General features: G+C 43.3%; 1 protein-coding gene across 3 annotated transcripts in view; it reads right to left on the bottom strand.

Annotated features, from left to right (window-relative positions):
• The window catches only part of LOC134147287 (uncharacterized), a 35,506-nt gene that overhangs the window by 2,513 nt on the left and 11,803 nt on the right, over positions 1 to 21,190 (bottom strand). For 2 of the 3 annotated variants that reach the window (XM_062588298.1, XM_062588299.1), the window contains exons 3-28: positions 20,519 to 20,623; positions 20,098 to 20,183; positions 15,902 to 15,942; positions 15,282 to 15,303; positions 15,137 to 15,164; positions 14,242 to 14,326; positions 12,958 to 13,119; positions 12,286 to 12,488; positions 11,763 to 11,854; positions 10,695 to 10,825; positions 9,933 to 10,054; positions 9,344 to 9,518; positions 8,429 to 8,644; positions 8,143 to 8,313; positions 6,974 to 7,120; positions 6,769 to 6,818; positions 5,783 to 5,903; positions 5,379 to 5,464; positions 4,727 to 4,856; positions 4,403 to 4,593; positions 3,513 to 3,603; positions 2,873 to 2,984; positions 2,493 to 2,677; positions 1,574 to 1,720; positions 1,205 to 1,338; positions 448 to 575 (exon numbers count right to left, since the gene is read on the bottom strand). In XM_062588298.1, coding sequence (XP_062444282.1) covers positions 448 to 575; positions 1,205 to 1,338; positions 1,574 to 1,720; positions 2,493 to 2,677; positions 2,873 to 2,984; positions 3,513 to 3,603; positions 4,403 to 4,593; positions 4,727 to 4,856; positions 5,379 to 5,464; positions 5,783 to 5,903; positions 6,769 to 6,818; positions 6,974 to 7,120; positions 8,143 to 8,313; positions 8,429 to 8,644; positions 9,344 to 9,518; positions 9,933 to 10,054; positions 10,695 to 10,825; positions 11,763 to 11,854; positions 12,286 to 12,488; positions 12,958 to 13,119; positions 14,242 to 14,326; positions 15,137 to 15,164; positions 15,282 to 15,303; positions 15,902 to 15,942; positions 20,098 to 20,183; positions 20,519 to 20,623 — 3,161 coding nt within the window. The remainder of the gene's footprint in view (positions 1 to 447; positions 576 to 1,204; positions 1,339 to 1,573; positions 1,721 to 2,492; positions 2,678 to 2,872; positions 2,985 to 3,512; positions 3,604 to 4,402; positions 4,594 to 4,726; positions 4,857 to 5,378; positions 5,465 to 5,782; positions 5,904 to 6,768; positions 6,819 to 6,973; positions 7,121 to 8,142; positions 8,314 to 8,428; positions 8,645 to 9,343; positions 9,519 to 9,932; positions 10,055 to 10,694; positions 10,826 to 11,762; positions 11,855 to 12,285; positions 12,489 to 12,957; positions 13,120 to 14,241; positions 14,327 to 15,136; positions 15,165 to 15,281; positions 15,304 to 15,901; positions 15,943 to 20,097; positions 20,184 to 20,518; positions 20,624 to 21,190) is intronic. The other variant, XM_062588300.1, reaches the window with a different exon arrangement.

Genomic DNA, 21,190 nt, shown 5'->3' on the forward strand with positions numbered 1-21,190 from the left:
GCCATTAAACCAACCTGCGTCAATGCTAGATGCTACAATGAGTATCTCCCATCCATCTACGCTACTGGTCAACATGAAAAATCTTTGTTTTGTGATATAGGGAATGGCTATGAGTAAGCCTAATAACACAATGTAAAGACAACATTCTTGCATTAGCAGTTGGATTTACTAGGGTATCTAACAAATCTTATCCCTCCTCAGAGTCCTAAGTCTGATTTTCTCTGAGATAGTTTGACAATCTGTCTGGGGATATGAAGTCAAGTACAGAATCTTTCAAGAATATTTTATGCACCTGCAAGTTGGAAAAGATTCAAACTCTCCTGAACTTTCAACAGTTTGGCTTTGAAAATTCCTGAAACTTATATGGCTTATGATCCTAATTCAGCTTCTGGCTAAGACCCATCTCTTTCCCTGTAACATGCTTTTCTTTTTCTTTTTTTTACATACCTAGATATGGTTTGATAAGAGGATAGTAAGCACGTGAATTGTGCTGGTCTGAGAAAGCACGTTTTGCTTTATCGTACAAGATGTCTTTAGTAAGCTGTGAACAGGCTGAAGGATCAAGAGATGCTGTTCTGCGGAAAAATGAACATTTACGGAAAGAAAGGTTTTTATTATTGTATTTACTATTTTAATGTTTTCTATAAAATAATTGAAATCGGAATACATTTTCAACCATTCTGGACATCTCTTTGAGCTTCTCTACATAAGATAGGCTACATTCTCCTCCAATACAATCCTGAGCATTTCCCAGTGGATAGATGAGGTACAGGAAAAAGTAAATGAACAAATAATGGCTCAGTCTCCTGAACAAAATACTGGATCTGATAAGGTATCATGGCTCAGACAGCACACCGTTTAAACCTGCATGTTTGTAAACACATCAGATTTAATTAGTTTAATTTAGCCTCTTTCAAAGGAAGTTGAATTAATTTTCATCAACTCTCTTCTACATGCACACAGACAAAAACATGCACACAGACCACTACTGTTGTCAACTGAGGTATATTAAACAAAACTTGACTGCAAATCTGAGCCCCTCCTGGCAGAACTAAGAACAGCAGGCTTTTAAACCTGGAGGTGGAACAGATACTACAGCTGCTTCCTAGATTTCCTTTCACCAGTTGGAGAGAAAAAGAACCTGCAATTGCTGATGGGAAGGTGCTTTTGCAAGAGGCAAGGAGTGCCAAAATACTTGACTCACTTCAAGCTGTTGGAGTCTATTGCGTTCAACTCAGTTGTGTTTAGAAGGCACACATATTTCGTACCAATTGCATTCAGCGCAGGGGTGGTCAAACGGTTTCCCAAGGTAACATATCGTTTAATGATTTCAGCAGCCTAAAAACAAATATTTATTTTTTTTAAAAGTTAACTTCAACCAGAATTTATGTTTTTATCCTCAAAAGAGGAACAAATGCAATAATTACAAAAATAAAATTGCATCACCTTCAAGTTTATTTGCTTGGACATCAAGGACAGGCCAATTATCTCTGAACTCACTAAGCTAGTCCTAAACCAGCAGCTCCCAAAACAGGAAGCAACCATGGGCAGGAAAGCAAAACCAAACACCTACCTCTCTGTCAGAGGGCTTAGCCTGTAGCAAGGCAGCCAGCGTGTCAGCTGAACTTATCTTCCATTTGCTAATGTCCTCAGGCGTGAGGAAATCATTCAGGGGGCCCAGTTTGGGGAGCAGACTGTCAGGATACCCATTAGGATATGTCTGTGGAAAGACTGTTGTTATTGGTACGGACATTCATTATCATGCCTGTGATGACAAATTTATGCTCTTCGCAAAATTGATGTGGAAAAGTATAAAAAGTCTGCAAGCAACAATAAACCAAAGCCAGTGAGAATATATGAGCATGTCTATCCTTTTGGGCTTAGCAGTCCAGGCAGGCAAGCCCCAGGGAGGGAACGATACCTGCAGCAATATGAACCAACTCAACACGGACAGGACCTGGCAGCATGCCTTTGCGGTGGTGATGGCTAACCAAATACTAGGCTTCACCAGTAACAGTGCAGTCAGCAAGTTGAAGGAAGTGATTATTCCCCTCTATTTGGCACTTGTGAGACCCATCTGGAAACTACATCTACTTTTGGGTTACACAGTACAAGAAAAACTTTGACAAACTTGAGCAAGTCTAGCAAAGGGTCAAGTTACTTGGGGTGCTGAAGCACAGCCTGAACAAGAGAAGGCTAGGAGAGGATTTTGTCACTATCTTCAACTATCTAGGAGGATACTAGTGGGGGGGGGGAGGAGGGGTATGGAGCCAGACTCTTCTCGGAGGTGCACAGTGAAAGGATGAGGGTCAACTGGCAAGGAAAATTTTGATATTAAGAAAAACATTTTCATGATAAAGGTAGTCAAACACTGGAACGGGAGCTCAGAGAGATGGTAGGGTACTCATCCTTGGAGATATTAAAATGCAGCTGGACAAGTTCCTGAGCAACCTCATCAGTAAATAATCCTACATTCTTCAGCCTGGCATTACCTCATCCAGATGCCTCTTCAGCACAGCTAATTGCTGAATACTGAAAGGGTAGTTCAGTATCCGAGAGAGGTGATTATCCAGAGAGACATTCTTCAAGCAAGCACGTAACTGCTCAGGAGTATAGTAAATAGGCATCAGCTCATCCTCAAGAACTTCTTGTGTTATTGCCTTGTCAGGTGGACATCCTGTTAAAGCAAGAATCAAGTGTGCCCAGCATTACACTCTTTTGTTTAAGCTTTGAATGTTCCCTTACTGCCATCCTGGGCAACCTATCACTAAGGGTTTCATAGATCAAGTCAGACACGTTCAGGGAGTCTCACAAGAACTACCCTGACATCAGGGGGCACACTGCCATTATGGGTAAGTGAAAGCTCTCATACCATCAGCACGCTTATGCCGAGAAGGCAGGAGTTCTTCAACGATGGAGGCCAGCTGTTCCCTCGACAGAGATGAATCACGGGAAAAGTTTTTCAACCAAAGAGTTAAAACATTCTGCAAAGAAAACTTTTCATCAGGAAGATTTTGCACATCCTGGGCATTTCACCTGCAGAACAAGTTGCTACTCACACAGACAAGAAAGCTTAGGGTTGAAGTACTAAGGGCAGCAGAACACCTACTATAAATCTAGAGACCTTTCCCTGCTGAGCTAAAGGCAAATTTCTAAATGCTTAAACTCTATCATATTCCACACTCCATAAATGACCACCTCTCCACAAAGCACTGTATAGAGTTAGTACTGCTTTCCATCTCTGGTCCTCTTCAGATAGTTACTGAATGTGAATGATCTAGATCAGCAGTTCCCAGCTTTCTGGCTTGACGAACCCTCACCCCTCATAGACCATCTGGCACCTTTGGCACTAGGCTTTTAACTGAAGACACTGCTGGTAAGTTATCTGCTGAACAAATCTCCTCATCCTCATGGAACAGTATGGGAACCACGGACCTAGAAACCATGCTTCTTCTGAACTGCAGGACCTAAGAGTGCTTCCCAAACTCCCCACTTCCCTATTTGTAACTCACCTTAGGGATCTTCTGCAAGATGCTATGATCAAACACAGGAATCAATTCACTGAGCTCATTCAACGTAGAAGCTGACCACACTGAAGGAGGCCTGAATACAAAAATCAGTAGGGATTAGATTTCAAGAAAGTAAAAACAAAACAACGACAACAAAACACCTTTAAAAGCTGCCAGGATTATGTTCCTCTAACATTGAAAGTTAATAAAATAGAAGGTTGCCATCCTAAAATTTTCTTGATCACTTCCTGCTACACAGAACTTCATTCCAGCAGTGCAGGAGCAACGTCAGTGCCTTGAACTGACATTCACTAGGACGCAGCAGCTGGATGAGAAAATGTCATGGAACAGAAATTATTTTCTTGAGCATGAATACTGAAGTATATCCATTGCTCACTATTAATCATCCAGTGCCAAGACCTCAGAGCATCTGATACCAGGAAGGAGAGTATTTTTTTCTCTCCTGGACAATATCTCTGTTAGATACAGCCAAGAAAGCCTGAGAGATTCAGGGATTTATGAAACATCTAATCTATGACTGGCGGAAACAAAAAGTCTTCTCAGAGCCCGTAGTTGAAAAACAGCTAGAGCCTACCTTGATTCATCAGGACAGTCTCAGAGAAGTTTCATTATTGAAAAATAGGCCAGAGAAAAGGCTTTTATAACTACTGAGGCAAGACACGGATTACTATTTTTCAGTAGAATTCCAGTCAAGCTAAAGAAGTTCAAATAAAACAATGTAAAAGGCCCAATGTAAAAATCAAAACCAACAAAACATTCAAGGTTTTGATTAAGCTGGTTCGCTGGAGTTCACTCAAGTCTCAATAGGACAAGTGCTTTGTTTCATCTGAAGTATTTTGCCCATACCTAGAATAATAATAAAAAAATCATACCCAAATTTAGTGTTTCCACTGCTGATAACACTCCTAATAGCCTCCTCTTGATCAGGCAGTAAAGATTCACATTGGCTTAACTGCTTCAGCAAAATTTCACCAGAACTTCTAATGTATTCTCCACCGAGGTCACAGACCAGACGACCCAGAACCTCTGCATTTTCCTCATTTACTCGTGTGCCAGGAATTTTCTAAAGTAACACAAGATAAAGGTGTTAAACAGACCTTGCTGTCACTGTAGGAAGGAACACTCCTGTTCCTGCTGAGAGCTGACAACCCAAGTTCTCACCAGTCTTGTGCAAAACCGTCCCCTTGACCACATACCAAACATGCTAAAGCTTCCAAAAGCAACTGTTTCCGCTGGGAGGACTCTCTTTGCAGAACATCAAGGTTTGCTTTCCCAACGTTAGCAAAGTATTGCCAACAGCTTCCTGTCATTGCATAGTCTGAAGGACTAGAAAGACAAATACTTCATAAATTCTAGTGAGACCATTGATGAGGTTCAATGCTGCTCAACACTATGTCCAACATAATGCTTCCCACACAACAGACTCTTTCTAAACTCTACATAGTTGTTCTTTCCAAAGATCATAGTCCCTGTTTTTTAAAAATTCATGTTCACTTCACAACAAATTCCACCCTACTGATTGTTTTCTTTGGTGTTGTAAATGAAAAGCATATTCACAGAAGACAGAAAGTACTAAAAATCCATAATGATCTCATATCCAGGCAAATATATTTAAAAAGAGTTTTGTACCCTTTTACTAATATGATGGACTATTGAGTCTGAAAGGACCTCAAAACCAAATGGCCTTCTGAAAGTTTTCTGCAATCTGATTTCTTTTCTGTAAGAAGGCCTGAACAAGCTGGGAACATATGTCGTATGTGAAGTAGTCATTACTGGCTAACTTCTAAAATAACATGTCTTTTGCCACTAAGGGCTAAGTCAACAAGAGGAAAATCACAGCTCAGTTACCTTAAAAACAGCAACAGGTCTTCAGGATAGCTGTCTAAATCCCTGGGAATCCCATGCAGTGTTACCATCTTCACCAAGCACCTCAGCTGAAAGGACAGCAGGGTTTACATCAAAGAAAAAACAGTATGAAAACGTAAGAAAAATAAAGCAAAAGGAAAGAATGTGCTCTGTTCCAAAATAAGATAAAAAGAGGACCGAAATCAGAGGGTTTGGTTCCTGAGAAACCTAGCTAGTTGGACTGTGACTTCACCTCAGAGAAATTCAGAGCCATGTGATGGAGACAAAGGACCAGTTTCTCTGGTTTTAGTCCCATAAGCAGGAAGTGCTTGAGTTCTAGATGAATGATCCTGACTACCACCTTCATGAAGTTATCAAAAAATGCATTTTAGCATATGGGAACTGACCTGCTCTTCTCCTAGCTTGACATTCTTCTGCTTCATGACTTTGGCCAGCTGCTGAAAACTTTCCATTTCCATTTCATTTGCAGCTGCACATGTGAAGCCTTGGAGGACAGACTGGGAAAGCCTGAACATCCAAAGAAAGCAAATCAGAGGAACAATGACATCAGGAGGAGAGTTAATGCTGATCATATTTGTAATGAGCGTATTACAAATATCACCTACATAAACCTCCCCTAGTCTCAAAGCCTGAAGTTCTCCAAACTCCATCCCCTCAAAATCATTAGTCTTGACATACGTGGGAGTTCAGAAGCCATCATTGGCCAAATAAACATAATCTGAGGACTTGCACTGGAAGCCGAAAGGCAAGGAGAGACTACTCCTCGCCTCCCAATTGTACTGCTGAACTCTGATTTAATCAGTCTGCCTCTGTGTTTTCAGCAAATGCCATCCTTCAAAACTGAAGGAGAGTTGAGCAGATCTTCATCACTGAACACAGCTTTCAAAGGCTGTGAAAGCTTAGGGAAAAGTCCTTAAAATATTATCTGCTCTTCATATGGAAAAGCTGCTGTTGCAAAATCAACATGACACAGATGTCGATTCCTTTGTTTTTCCCAGATACATTTCACTGTTTGCCTCATTCTCCATCCTAGACACAAGAGCTGGCAAAAAAGACACACACCATTCTTACTAGATTTTAATCCCTGGTATACCATAGTGTAAGACTGACATGTTCTCCAATTAGAAATGCCTTCCACAGAATTAGAAGCAAAGATTTCAAGTGCAGTCTGAGCCTGTAGCGTTGTTTTAGGAAGCAAGTTGGCCTTATGGGTATATTTTACAGCTGACCCTCTGGTACACCTTGGTGCTACCTGTCTATGTTCAGGTTTGCATGGTATTTGCTGCCTCTTTCTATGGACTGAATGTGGTGAGTTTGCCACATGCAACAAAGGATCAGCAAACATGGAAAATGGAGAGAAGAAAAATGCTACCTGCTGAAATCATGCTCTGTCTTTATCACATCACCGAAAAACATGGTAGCCTGTAGAGCAAAGCCAAAGAGAGTCAATGGTTTATCAAACTCTTCTGCAACACTCAGCTATATTTTCAGACAGATTTGCAGAGTGGACCGACACCCCTATGGTATCAAAGCCTGACACTGAAAGGTATGAAGGAAACAAGCTGCTAGCATATTACCTGTTCTCGGGTCCATGTTTTCTGATTGAGATCCTGAATATTAGGCTTCTCTTTCCCAAAAATAAGCAATGATTTTGGAATGTAACTGGCCAGAGCATCAGGGATGTACTTAACCAGGTCAGTAGGGTGGCTTACACTGGAGGAAATCTAACAAAAAAACATATATATATATAATTCAAATCCTGTGGCTAAAATAAACAATTGTTGAGGAAGAAATGAAGAACTGGAGAGAAACCAGGCAAATTCCCCTGCTGATCACGTGGGCATTTCTCAGAGACATAATGCTATGAAATATTTCCTGTTTGACATTATCCTGTTAACAGACTGAGAGCTGCTTGGAGCTAATACTTGGGGCCCCAGTTGGGAACGATTCTGCCTATATCAGAGTTTCCTAGTTCCTTGCTTTATCCCTGAAAAACGTGTGACAGTGTAAAAAAGATGGGCACTTCTCTCTCTGCCAACCCAAACAACATCTCAGCTTGCCAAAGGGCACAATGCAGAGTAATCCTTTGCTGAAAGAATTACTTCCCTAAAGCTTGGCACAGAGCCCTGATGGCTCACTGCCCCAGGACAAGCTTGAGGCAGAGTCTCAAGCGCCAAGCACAGGTCAGAGCCTTTCCTGCCAGGAGGAGGTTGAACAGCAGCAAACCTGAATACTGCACTTGCAACTTGAAGGCTACAATCATGGCCAGCAAAAAGACAAAAAGATGTCCAAATCCTACACAATCATATGAAGGAAACAAACCAGCACATTGCTAGAGGATCAGTCTGCCCTAAAAGGGCATTCCTAACTCACCTTTGCTTCTTACATGTTTCTCAGTCCAAACACCGGCAATAACCTTTCTATGAAGGCATATTCTCAAATAAGTAGAGTAGTTTCTTCAACCACCCTGTAGAGCAGCTATGTCTTTTCTGATGTTGGCCCAAAAAAGAGTTGACATAGCATGGTGGCTGGCAGCCAAGGACTCTATACAGGCACTGAGACAGGGACTCAAGATGCCTGTCTCTGCTGCACCCTCCGGTTAGCAATGACAAGCAGCCCTGAGGGAATGTGGTCTGGGTGTGTGCGTGTGTGCAATGTCTGGCCTCAGGTAACCACCAGCATTCTCAGCTCTGAGTCACTGAGGCTTTGCTGACTTACAATGTCCCAAAGAGAAAAACATCTTCACCTTTTCCACAAATGCCATTTTCAGAGCAGAGGGTAGGGTCCCCATTTGCTGAACAAACTCAGGTAACTTAATAGCTTCCAAGATCACCTCTGGAGGTAGACTTTGAAGTGTGCTGCTGTTGAGGCCAGTCACCAAGCTCCCTAGCTTTGCCAGGCTCTGGCCATCTGTGATCTGAAAGGCAATGCATACAGTCAAGAGGACATTACAAGTCATGTATCATATTTTTTGCAACTACAAATACATACAAACAGATGTGAGCTGTGTATGTGGATCTTATAATTTGTACCTGATAACCAGAGCTGAGCAATTTATTGATAATGGTGCTGGACTGCTCAGTGTTCCATCCATGAACATCACCCAGGGCAGGAAGAGATGCTTCAAGGTCTTTACCACTGATGCTATTCTCAATCTGGGATATGGACAACCCAACAGCAGCCTGGCCCAGTGCACTCAGGACTGCAGGAGGAAAATGTTCAAACTTTCTCACCAAAGAGGATGCAACCTGAAAAGGTCCCATACAGACAGAAGAGGAAGTCAGAAGAGCAATGAGGGGAGCCTACAGGATCCCATGGCCTTTGGATGTGTTAAATCACTGGACTTTCTGCTTCATAGACTTCTGTGATGAAGTCTGGTGAGGGACTTCCTCTACCCACTAAGATTTTGCTGATCACGAAACAGCAGCCAGAGGCCACAATAAAAAAGCAAAATGGCCTACAGGACCATACAGAGGAGAAGGCACAAGAATTGACACCAAATCCTCTGATGAGGCTAGTTACTCCCAACCACTCTTCCTGGCAACCCCAAATCCAGTCTCACTCCCAGATTTGTGAATCCTCTTCCATATGGAAACCTCATTCCTACAAGGGAATCCGCAGTGAGCAGAGGAGCCACTCCACTGCCCAGGAGCTGTGACTGGCTGGGCTGCATCCATGCTCTGTGCTCATCACTGCAAGAGTGCGGCAAGCTCAAGTGCTTCCCTGCAACAATGTTTGAGGAGATCATTTAACTTCTCATTGCCTCAATTTTCTCATCAATTAGAGAGGATGATAGTACTTTAAAGATTAGCCATGACCTCAGCAGAGACCTAATAGTTTGTAAGCTGTTTATCTGCTGCAGGATTAGAGCTGTTTCTTCACTAAGAAGAAAAGACTTCCTCACAATTTTTGTGACTCCTGATTCACAGGGCTGGCAAGTACATTACCTGCAACTCCTTCGCTGTCAGGAATGAAAAGTGAGGTCTCTCTTTATTTGCTCCTGTGTATGTTACATTTATGGGGCAGTTCTTCGTGATCCTCTGGGCCAAGCTCAAAGCTTCATCTCTGCTCAGGTTGCTCACTGCGGAGGGGCTCAGGTAGCAAACAAATCTGTCTGGAAGACTGTAGATGGAAGACAAAGAGGAGAGGTTGCAAATATGACTGACAGTGGCTCCACCAGAGAGCTCTCCTCTTTTTCCAGAGGATTCTCTCTTCTAGTGTACACTTCCCCTCACTCGCTTAGGCTCTGACGATGCTCCTGTTTACAGGAAGCACTGTCACGTCTTGCCCAGATGCAAGATGTGTTGTTGGTTGTTAGCTGGTGGACTGCGCTGTGTGACAATCACTTCCCACGATTTGGAACGTGGGGTCTGGCCCTCCCCAAGATCCACTGCAATGTGATTAGAAATGCAAATAGAAACATGCTTTGCACATCTCATGCAAGTAGGCATCAGAATCATCACTGAGCAAAACTGGCTAAATCAAGGTATCGCGTTAAACCGTGAGTCAGGCAGGAAGTAAGGTCAGATCCCATACCTTGATAATGGAAAGCTGGGCCCAGACGTCAGTAGCAAGGTGTAATACACGGCTGTTGCCGGGAGCAAAGTGAGGTTGCTGATGATTTGTATATTGATTGGATCCCTGGCAAATTGTTGAAGCTGATAGTATTACCATGAGGGGAGGGGGGAAAAAAAAAAAAGATACTTTAATCCTGACAGTCACTTGGGACAGTTTGAAGAGAATCTCATTTCAAGCAATATGATTTTTTATAACTGGCTTTAGAATTATGAGGGGTTTTTGTTAAGTAATGCACTGGGATTTTGCTTCATTTTTCTGTGCACTCCAAGGGTATGTAGGCATTTCACTCTGACTGCTGTAAGGCAAAAAAGTGGCACTGCTGCTAAAAGACACAATCCTGCCTACTTATCCTGTCCCTCCAACACCCCTCTTGCAGGGTGGCCTAGTAAGGCCATGCACTAAACCAGGCCAAGACATCACTCCAGTCCTAAGATAAAGACTGGTACTGCTCTTCTTATTGACTCCAGTTTGCTTTCTGCAGAATCATCTATGTCTAATTAACTTCTGTGCAAATGAAAGCCCTGTCTGTCTCATCATGAGTAACAAATCATAATGGGAAAAATAAAGAACCGAAGTCATTCTTCATCATAAATAAATAGGAAAAATCTTCCTTTTAGCAGCATCTTCATGAGTTTTGGCTCGGGCAGGAAGATGATCTCCCAGGTACAGAGTATTTCACAAAATGAACATCCTTCATCACCACCGTGACCCTGTACTTACTGTTGATTCATCAGCAAAAAGCTGCAAGTCTCCAACGGTAGCATGCTCCATAAAGGATCCCAGATAATTTTCAAACCAAGCAGTGGAATTCAGACCTGGAATGGTTGCACTGTAACATTTCTGTTTTGACCCTGCAAAACAGGCAGATACCATAAAACTACAGACTCACACTGCAGCTGAAAATCAGTGGAGATAAGAGATTTCTGAATACAGAACAGACTTTAGTCTATCAGAGAAATAAGCCAGCAGAGAGCACCCTAAGTACCTGTGATCATGCATTACAGTAAGAATCAGCAGCTTTATAGAGACCTTTACATGTCTTTACGTGTGCCTTTCTTTGCACTGGTTTTGTACAGTCCTAAATCCAAAAGAATGAAATACAGTTTCACAGCAATAATTAAATATGCATCAAACAGTTCAGCTTTTTTTTAAAAAAAAAAAGTTTTGCTTCTTTTTACTGGCATTCTATCCATCACTCATTATCAATTGCAACATCCTAGCATACATTTTCCCAGGCAGATCAAGTAGATGCTCAAACCCATGCATTTGAGCATTCAATTTGCAAATGCCTGTAGGACAGGATGGAGGCCTCACTCTTTCAGAGTCCTCTGAATAATTCATCACAGCTCTTTTTCTTCCTCCCTTCAAATCTGCCAGAACCTTCTGCAGGAAACAGAAGTTTGCATGTAAACTACTGCCTCAGGACAGGGAAGTGCCTTACCCAGGTGCCGGACTGAGCTAACTTCTGAGCTGAACTTCTTCAGCTCTCAGAACTAAACTCTGCACTGACCCTTTCAATGAAAGCAATAAATGCAATTTGCAGAGGATGTAAGACAGCACAGAACTGCCTCTACTGATTTGGACTGGCTAAAGAAAGCCTTCAGGCTGGGAAATGATTCCTGATGCCACTTCTCAGTGTCACACTCCCCTCTATCTGCAGTGAAGAGATTAACATAAACTCACTGTAAATCTGTGAAGCCTCAGCTCCATAACAGATCATGGCTATTGTAACGTACATTGGTGGCTTAAAGCATGTAGTTGTTTCTTAAGGAAAATCAAGACATTTACCTTCATGGATGAGATAGTACTTGATCCCATTGTAAAGATTCCTCTGTTCTTCTACTGGAAGGTTAGAATAGATGCCATTCAGGGCAGTAACTCTAAAGAAAAGTAAGAAAAACCTCTCAAACAGAAGAAATCAAACCTGGCAGAGTGAGATTCTCACAGAAACAGCAGTTAAATGAAAAATGGTATTGTCACACACAAAGAAGTCTCTTTTCAAAACCACCAATGTGATTGCCCTTCACAACAGCACCCACAACATGGGTGCTGTGCTACCGATCCTGTGATGCTGCTTTGCAAACCTAGCACTCTCAGCTGCAGTACACATGCGCTGGCTGGTGCAGAGGACAAGCACAGGGGCAGTAGCTGTGTTACAAGGCCCTGGCGAGAGGTTCTCAGTCAGACTCCCCTGGCTCTCTATCAGTTCACAGCACTTGCACAGTTTAGCCCTTTATTTCAGATGGGAGGAAGGGCCACTGTCCTATCCCGACCACACAGGACTGAAGCAATGCTTGTGTTTAGCACTTACATCTTCCGGAAAGTCTTACATAACATGTTTTTGTCATGGAGGCAAGCAAAGGCTGTGGGCTTGACCAGGAATGGCTGAAGCCCCTCATGGACCCATTGAAACAGAACAGGTGGGCTCTCAATGTCAGGTACTTGTAACATCTTCTCCCACAGGCCATTAATGAAGACCATATTCCACTCTTCTGAGAGAGGCACATGAGAAAACTGAAGGCAAGACACAAGGAGAAACATATGAAGTGAAGTGAATGTAGACCTCAACACATGTAAAAATGTAAATTATGTGAAAATGAACATTATGAATGAGCCTTAGCCATAGCTACCCTCTCCAGATAGTGACTCTTTCACCAAGCTGTGTTTGTTCAACTCGAGTACAAATAGGCTCTAATTCAGTGGAGCCACAGGTCTTTGTTGTCATTGCAATTAGCAACACATAACCTAAGTGAACTCCTTGTTTTAAAAGAAGTTTTATTCTTGTCTCATCAGCTAGTTTTGACAGCAAACACCTCTGCTACATTGGCAGATATCTGTGGATTGAAATCATTACCCTTCCTAAAATACCCTTCCTAAAATAAGGTACTTAGCACTGAGCTAGAACAACTGAATATTGCCTCTGAAGCTAATCTGCAGCCCACTGCTTTGCCTTTCAGCGGAGTTAATGTTGCAGTACACCTACCCGCTGGCTGAAGGTAGTCAGAGCGGCTACAAGCTTGTTGGCATCATATTTGGAAAAGAACAAAATGGAGTATGCTGGATCCACTGCACTGACAGGCTTAGGGCTAAGGCAAGAGTATAAGTACACAAGGAAATCATCATCCAGGTCCTGGAGCCACGCACTCTGAAAAAGGAAAGGGAAATCCATACAGAAACAATAAAAGGTGTGTCACATTTAAAGATGCTGCAGTATGCAATCTCCTTTAGGTCTGCTTCACTAGCTCATTTATATGTGAGCATTTGGCATTGAAAGGTGATGCAACCTGTTGAAAGAAGAGCCAGAAGAAAGTCCAAATTACATTGATTTGAAGCAAGTCTAAACTTACAGAACAGTAGATGTTGGATCCTTCTATTACCTAATCTGTGCTTCCTCCAAAGCCCAAAATAGCTTTAAAAACTGTATTCAAAATGCTTTTCACACACAGACACACAAAAGGCCATTTTAGCAAAATAGATATTTCCAAAAGGAACTTCCTCATTCCAGAAGTATTTTTCACTGAAAAACCAAACTCCAAACAAATATGTTAAAAAAATGTATCTTTTTGTCAGAAACAATAAAGCAAAACCAAGAATGTTTATCCATTCAACTGCAGTTACTGGTAACACAGCAACTTGGAGGCACTAACCAAAGCAGGAAGAGAGGTAAATCTGAAATACTCCAGGCGACATTTTCCACACTACAACTCCTTTTTATTGTGCTCAGAGGAAAGTTAGCTCTGCTGGTTTATTCTTATAAAAAGATTTGTTCTGACATTCAGACGCCAACCTCTAAGAGTTTATTCATTTCGAACATCTCCATTGTCCCACTTTCTTATTTGAAAGGTTTGGAAAAAAACAGCATCACCTACTCCCATGGACAGCCCAGCAAGGCCTCCTTGGTAGTGTAACTGCTCTCGAATCTTGTGACATGAAGCTGCACGTGCTGCATGGCATGATGTGTGGAGATCTCCAGCCCCCAACTATAACCACATGTATGAGAGTGACATTGCACCAGGAGGGCCCTGGCTTGCGAACCGCAGCTCAGTGCTTCTGGTGGTCCCAAAGTCCCTGTGCCCTGCATGTTTGACCCAATCCCTCCACTCAGTCTTGTGAAGGAGATGGTGGCAATACAGCACCCCAAGCTTGCACAAAGCTTTGGCCACTCCATGCACCATGCACTCTGGTGAGACTGCTTTTAAGAAAGAAAGGCACTACTGTTCAGGAAAACTAGGCTCCAACCCATGAAAAATGAGGGCACTGCCATTACCTGTGCACAAGCGTATTGACCAAATGTGAGGTTGCAGGGGGAAGCTTGACCATGGGCTATCTTCAGAAGCATCTCCTGGCTGACACTGGTGAGGAAAAAGCAAAGTCATCACCTCCTTGGCAATCTCCCAGACCCCATGGCACCTGGGGGCAGGACTGGCAGGAGCAAGCGCGCTGTCAGCAATGCGTCTGCAAACACAAGCAAGGAGCGCAGCGGCCTGATTCCAGAGCCCACGCTGCTAGGGATAGGTGCTCTATTAAAATTGTTTGAAAGCTCCTGACCACAAGCTTTCAATAATTCAAATATCTGCAATCGGGACAGTTACTACCTACTTTCCTGTAAAGGGTCCAAGCCCACCCAGTAAGGAGCAAAAGCAATGCCAGGCAGCCATAACAACAAGGCAGAGCCCAAATAACAAATACAGGCAAGCAAATGAACAACATAGAGGTTAAGAATTATTCACTGACACCATTCAAGAGCAAGGAGAGAGTACTTGTAAATCACTGACCCTTAAAAGAAATCAAATTCAAGAAAGGCTGGAAGTTGATCTGTTTGAGTCCTAGGCCACCACCACCAGCTTAACTAAACTCAGCACCAATGACAGGGGTCTTGGAGTGATAAATCTCCAAGACATAAAGCTGTCTGACATATCAGACACTTGCCCTGCTTGTCTTGCCCTGCACAGACACAGAACCCCAGAAAGGCACCTTCCCTTCGCTGCTGCACCAAGCATCCCAGCCTCCTCCCCACCCTCAGATGACCCTGGGCCTCTCCACGGAGAAAGGTGCTACAGCTGTTTTCAGAAGTCTCCTGATACCCAATGTCATATCCCTAACAAACTAGTATCATTCCCAAGGAAAATGTTGCCAAGATAATTTTTTGGTGGTTCACATACCTTTTCACTGAAGCACACACAGCAGTTTCTGATTCCCCAAAAAAGAGAGAGAAAGAGAGAGAGGAATAAAGGAAATGTGATAGTAACATATGTAGAGAGTTGTGTTTGAATCTTTCTTAGGAAAATTACTTTGTAAGAAACTCACCATTGACAGGGCTGCTCGAGCACTAGACAGGGAGAAAGAGAGAAGACAGATGATCTCCTGGTTACATTGGCAGCACAGCATTATTTGTGACTATTTAATACAGACAAGGATGTGAGCTGCAAACATTTGCACTTGGATTTGGCCTGAAAACATGCAAGTGCCTAGATCCAGAGTTCCCATTTTGTCATGTTAGGTAGCTGCCATCTGCAAAATACAGATCAGTACTGGCTCTGTACTTCAAACAGCTGGGAAGTTCAGGGTTATGTGGATTCCCCAGTTACTCAGGCATCAGGGCCAACAAGATTAGCCATTCTCCCAATGATCTGAGTGTGGTCAATGGGTGACACTTCCACTGAACTGCTTGTGATCTATGTGCAGTGAAGCCCTTCAAAGATCTCGAAAAGGCATCCCCACACATACACTACTACACTACAGGAGACATGAAGGGGAAGGACAATTAACATCCATTTCCATGCTCAAGGCACTAAATTTGGTTTGTAGCAATTAACTCTCATCAAGGTACTGCTATCAAGAAGGGGTCCACACTGACCACCAGTCCACACACACTTTGCAAGTGAAAGCATGGGTGATGTATATGTTATACATGGAGTTTGACTTACTGGAAATGTCCCAGCAGAGGTTGCAGCAGCCACCAGCCAACCTGGAAGACAATGTGCCATGATTTTATTAACAAATCTGTTTCAGAGGCTCACTCCCACAGTCCAGTCTCCCTCTGGCTTAATAAACCCTGAATATTACTCTCATCTCACTAAGTTATTTTATTCCTCATTCTTGAAACAATATTTCACAGAAACATTCCTGTTAGACCTTTCCATTGCTTCTTCTTTGATGTTGTGACAACTGGCTGACTGGGTAGGCAGACATGAGGTACTCCTCTGTCCACCTGGGGTTGAATTGGTGGGGGACAGAAATGCAGTGTCTTGGTTGACATGGGGATTGCACATGCTGTCCTCATGCTCTGGAGAACAGCCTTGTCAATCCCCCTGCACTGCTTCCAGCAGGGAAGATGTGGAGAAACCCATCACCTGGACACACGGAGGTTGCTCGTATGGTGTGGTCCACCTGGGCCCCTCAGCCCTGCCTGGCCCCTGGAGAGTTCCTCAGTGCCACTGTCAGTAAAAGCCTGGGAACTGCTATGGGCAGATGCACATGGTCTGGCTGATTAAGCAATGGTCAAGAAACCCAAACAGGAAAAGGCATGGAAATGGTCAGGGAAAGGGCCTCCTTTCCAGGACTTTTTTGCCCAGTACCTCTTGTGCACCATAGCCAGATAGCTGGTCAGTGATCAGTCCAGAGGCGAGACAAACTACGTTTGTCTTCCATGATGTCTTTAGATTTGCAGCATCTACTTGTCTCTTACAGCATCCTCATCATTACGCTGAGTCTAGCTAAGTTGGTGTTGTATTTGCTATATTCCCCTGCTAAATCCTCAACTGGATTAAAATCATCCTACTCCACAGAGCTGTACATAATGCAGGTAAGCATGTGAGAGCCCTCACTCCAGACCTGTCCAAGACCTTGACAGGGATTTACGCCTACCCTTGTTTTTGAACTTTTACATTGTCCCTTAATGACAACTGCCTTCCCCTTTTTTCAGCTGTATCACATACTGCTTAGGACAGCAGGATTTTTGAGCTACCTACTATTGCATCCAGGCCACCTTTTCACTCCCTTACTGGTGCAACTTTCTCCCTTTCATCTCCAGCCTTTTCTTAGCACCCAGAGGACCTGCAGCTTCCCTGTTGCAGTGAACGCCCTGCCAACAGTGTGATGCTGGAAAGGTGATGAAATGAAGGCTTGAGAAACCACAAGCAACATAGGTGACAGCCTCAAATCACTCTGACATTATTATTATTTACTTTGGATTAGGAGTCAGGCAAGCTCAGCATCCCTTTTGTACGGACAGATAAAAGTATAAAGTAGCGACTTCCACCAGCTGCCGACAGGACAGAACAAGTGAAGGAAACAAAAACAACATGAAATGAGAGCTGGAGAGACAGGAGAAGGTAGCCATTAGAAGCTCCTGGGGTTACACAGGCAGGCTGACAAACACAGTTTGATAGCACTGAATCACTGTGGAGCTGCGAACAATCCTTTAGAGCCAACTGTCTTCAGTGACTTTGGATCAAGCCCTAAAGCTGTCAGGAGGCTGCAACGGTAATAGGGATCATCCTGACACCCACTTCACCTCCTGCTTTTTAAAAGAAATGGGCTCACAGAGAAGCTAGCCTGAGGCAAGCTGAGCAATGCCCGGCAGGTACACGCAACTGGGGGCAGAGACCACGTACAGTGTGTGCACCCCACAGTGCTAAAGCATTCCTGACTCACAGCCCTGTGTGCCCACTTCAGGGAAGCAGGGTCAGGATTCAGATGTCATCTATAAATATTTTGTCAGCAGTGACTGACAGAGGATTGCAGAGGAGCCAAACCTCAAAGCCATAGGCACAGGAACATCCTCCCTTCTAGGGAAGAAGGAGAGAGAAGCTTGCCCCCAGTGCGCTGATTTATTACGTGATGCTGCATCCTATGGTTCTTTCACACCCTACTGAGCAGTCCCAGGGCAGGAGACTCAAACACTAGCAATAATTGGGCACAGAAATCAATGGAATGGGACACTTATCCCTCAATCAGGCTGAAGAAGAAGAGGAAGAAGAAGGCAGCTTTCCTAGGTGTGGATGTGTTCAGCAGCCTAATGACCCACATTAGGAAAGCAATTACAAAATGGCTTGTAGGAAAGCATAAAAGGAGTCTCTAATTAGTATAACAACTATTTTGATTACTAGCTGCTACACCTTTTAAATCATTTAATTAATGGAAAACCATCACTAGGTAACAGTGTAATAGGCAAAGGAGCCATAGCCATAGCTTGCCAAAAACAGTACCTTCCTCCAGCCCTAACACACAATAGTTTGCTCCTAGAGAAAGCTGTGAAAGAGTTACAAAATCGTAACTAAGAGTTCACTGCCAGAAGCCAGCCCAAAGGCCATGCTTCCCTGCTCGCAGACAAAGCCAGGTTTGTTTCTATCATGATAATTGCTTCCTGCTCACCCCAGGACTGGACCTTGGAAATACACAGCCAAGCCCTTTGGCCCCCGTCTTGGAAAGTTCTGAGGTGTATGCTTAACTTTAAGCATGTGAATTGTCCCATTGACTCAAAAGGGCAGTGCTCAGAGACACCTATGTGGGGAGGAGGAGGAAAAGGAAGACTGGCTTCTTGCTCCGTAGGATCAGAGAGGCCCTCAGATCAATACATTACAAAAAGTCCTTACTGTGTGACAACAAAGCCCCCATTGCACTACATCATAACAAAAGCTCTGGACTCAGCTTATGTCACGATGCACCTAAGACATGTGGGCATTACTCTGGGAGTAACAGCCTTCCAAAACATTGCTTTTATTCCTATGCTTTGTTAGCGAAGTACTCCAGGCTGTCATGAAGCCTCCCATAAAGGAACACACATGGAAGGACCAGCTCCCTACCCACAGAGGTTGTGCTGCTCTCCACACACCCACCTTACTGAGGGCACTTCTGTGCCACAAAGCTGCTGAGCACTGCCCCTTTCCCCCAGTGCTTCTTAACCTCTACAATAAGACCATCCATTCTGATAACGGGGCATCACTATGCTTCGATCTCCCATTCTTTCCCTGCTAAGATTAGCCACTGCTCCCTCTGTAAAAGATTTTTTAAGGACTTTCAGAAATTGGTGTCTTCTCTTTCATTCTCTTTGATCTATCCCCAACAGCGACGGTGCATGCAAACCATTATGTTCAAATTCTCTACAAGCTCAGGGCCTTTCCTTCATCTCCAGTTATCTAGCGCTTTTTAACGTAACAAAACGAATAGATAGATGGAGTCCAGTGTATGGAGTGATTTCAAACAAAGTATGGGCCAGTGAAACAGAGTGATTTCACAAGGCTGTATGCTAAGCCAACGGCTGATTTAAGAACACATCACCAACATTATTGACCCACAAGACTTAAAAAAAGAGTTGCTTTAGAGAGTCATTAACTTTTACAAGCAATCTGTGTACTTCTCCTGGACAGACATATCTCTCCTTCTACAGGACGGCAATATAAACCTTTCAGATTTTCATCAGGTTCCACAATACACTGATCAGTTGCAAACAGCAACAACTGCTTAATTAAAGGAAAAAAGAAAAAAGAGGTCATCTACCTACTTGCTTCAGGTCCCTTAGTACTGAGAACTAATGCTACTGTAGAAAGATTCTTCCCCTTTTTGTAGCTGTTCCTTAGGTAATGTCTTATTAACTTGTTTATAACTGTTTTAAGTTCATGTCTTCTTGTCATCAACATTCATTGCAAACTTGATCTCAAGTTTGATGAGTGCTGACACTTTATGAAAGAAACAAGATCGTGCTTTGGAACCTCTTTGTACCAAAAAGAAAAAAGAAAAAAAAGAGAAAAAAAAATAGAATAATAACATAAAAAGAATCAGATCCGGATAAGATTATTTCTTAAGTAACTGCTTTCCCAGAGACATCTGGATACTCAAAAAAAGGGGTGCAGTGAGCAGACAGACAGACAGATAGCTTGCAATGACAGAGGAGAAGGAATTCTACTAATAAACAAAGTATTAGGACAAAATTAAACTAACTTATTTTATATCACAGATACCACAATAAAAAAGCATAACTGAAGACTAGGGATTTACAGCAACAACCAAAATAATTTTCAGGTGTTTCAGCACAACTCTTCCTTTTGAGGATTCTCTCAACTACAGTGGCTAGTGAGGACAATCGTCCTGGGACAACTGTCACCCTCGTGGTAGTACTCACCAACCAAGAGGAGGAAGCGCAGCCCTGAGTGCAAAGATGTCATTCTTGCAAAGATCTTCAGAGTGCCCACATATGGAAGGAATCGCCTTATTTTAGCCAAGAAAAATCAAATATGAGTAGTATTTAATTGCAAAAACCAACTCTGAGTCTAGTGAAGTTAAAGACACTCACTCAAATGACTCTCACAAGCAAGCACAAACATGCTAACACCCTTCACAAAATCTGTCTGAATTCTGGACCCAAAGCACACGAAACACTGTGAGAGTCCCCTCTGCCTGGCAGACCACGGAAGACAAGCAGAGAATTCAGCTCACTAATCTAGATTTGCTGCCAGAGATGCCCTGTAGTAAGCAGACTCCTCTTTGGTGGAGGAGTGTAAGAGGTTGTGTAACCTGCTGGGAAGGACAGTTGCAACACTTACCACGAGCCGGTAGTCACAGGGCCCTTAGTATGGAGGGCTACGAGCGCAGAGGGCTGCTTTTCACTGAGCAAACTGGGGCGTGTCTCTGCCTTCTCAAAACTGCATCTGAAATTACAGGATGAATTTGGAGTGCTGGACACACCTGTAAGTCTTCGAGAATGCAAAGGTTTGGCAATACAAATAAATGGAGGTGTTATTGTTAATGCTTGCCATCCCCTAGGATACAGTAGGAAACACTAAGCCTGAAGTGAGGCTGTGCGGGTGGGCAAAACGAGAGCAGTGAACAGGCCCATTCCCTGCCCTATCCTGCACAGGATTCCTGTTTGTCATTCACTGGAGGTACCCACAAAGCACAGAACTAAATTCTAGATAAACGCCTGCCACCAGGAAGTTTTGCTTGAGTGCAGTTTGAAGTGCTTGTCCCTTTTGTCAAGGCTTCTGTTCGCCTCAAACATCTCCACCTGGGAAACCCCACACAGAAAGACACGACAGCTGTTCCTTTGGCGCTTTCTCACTACAAGTATTTCCAGTTAGGATCTCTGCTTCAGGCTCAGTGAAGTCGATGAATTGAAGCATGTATCTGCCAAATCAGGGTAGAGGAATCAGGATAGCTGAAGCCAAAAATGCAGCCTGACAGTAGCATGACATTAGATAAAAAGCTAGGACTGGTGC

This window comes from Rhea pennata, chromosome 15, assembly GCF_028389875.1.
Source record: "Rhea pennata isolate bPtePen1 chromosome 15, bPtePen1.pri, whole genome shotgun sequence".
Lineage (NCBI taxonomy): Eukaryota > Metazoa > Chordata > Aves > Rheiformes > Rheidae > Rhea > Rhea pennata.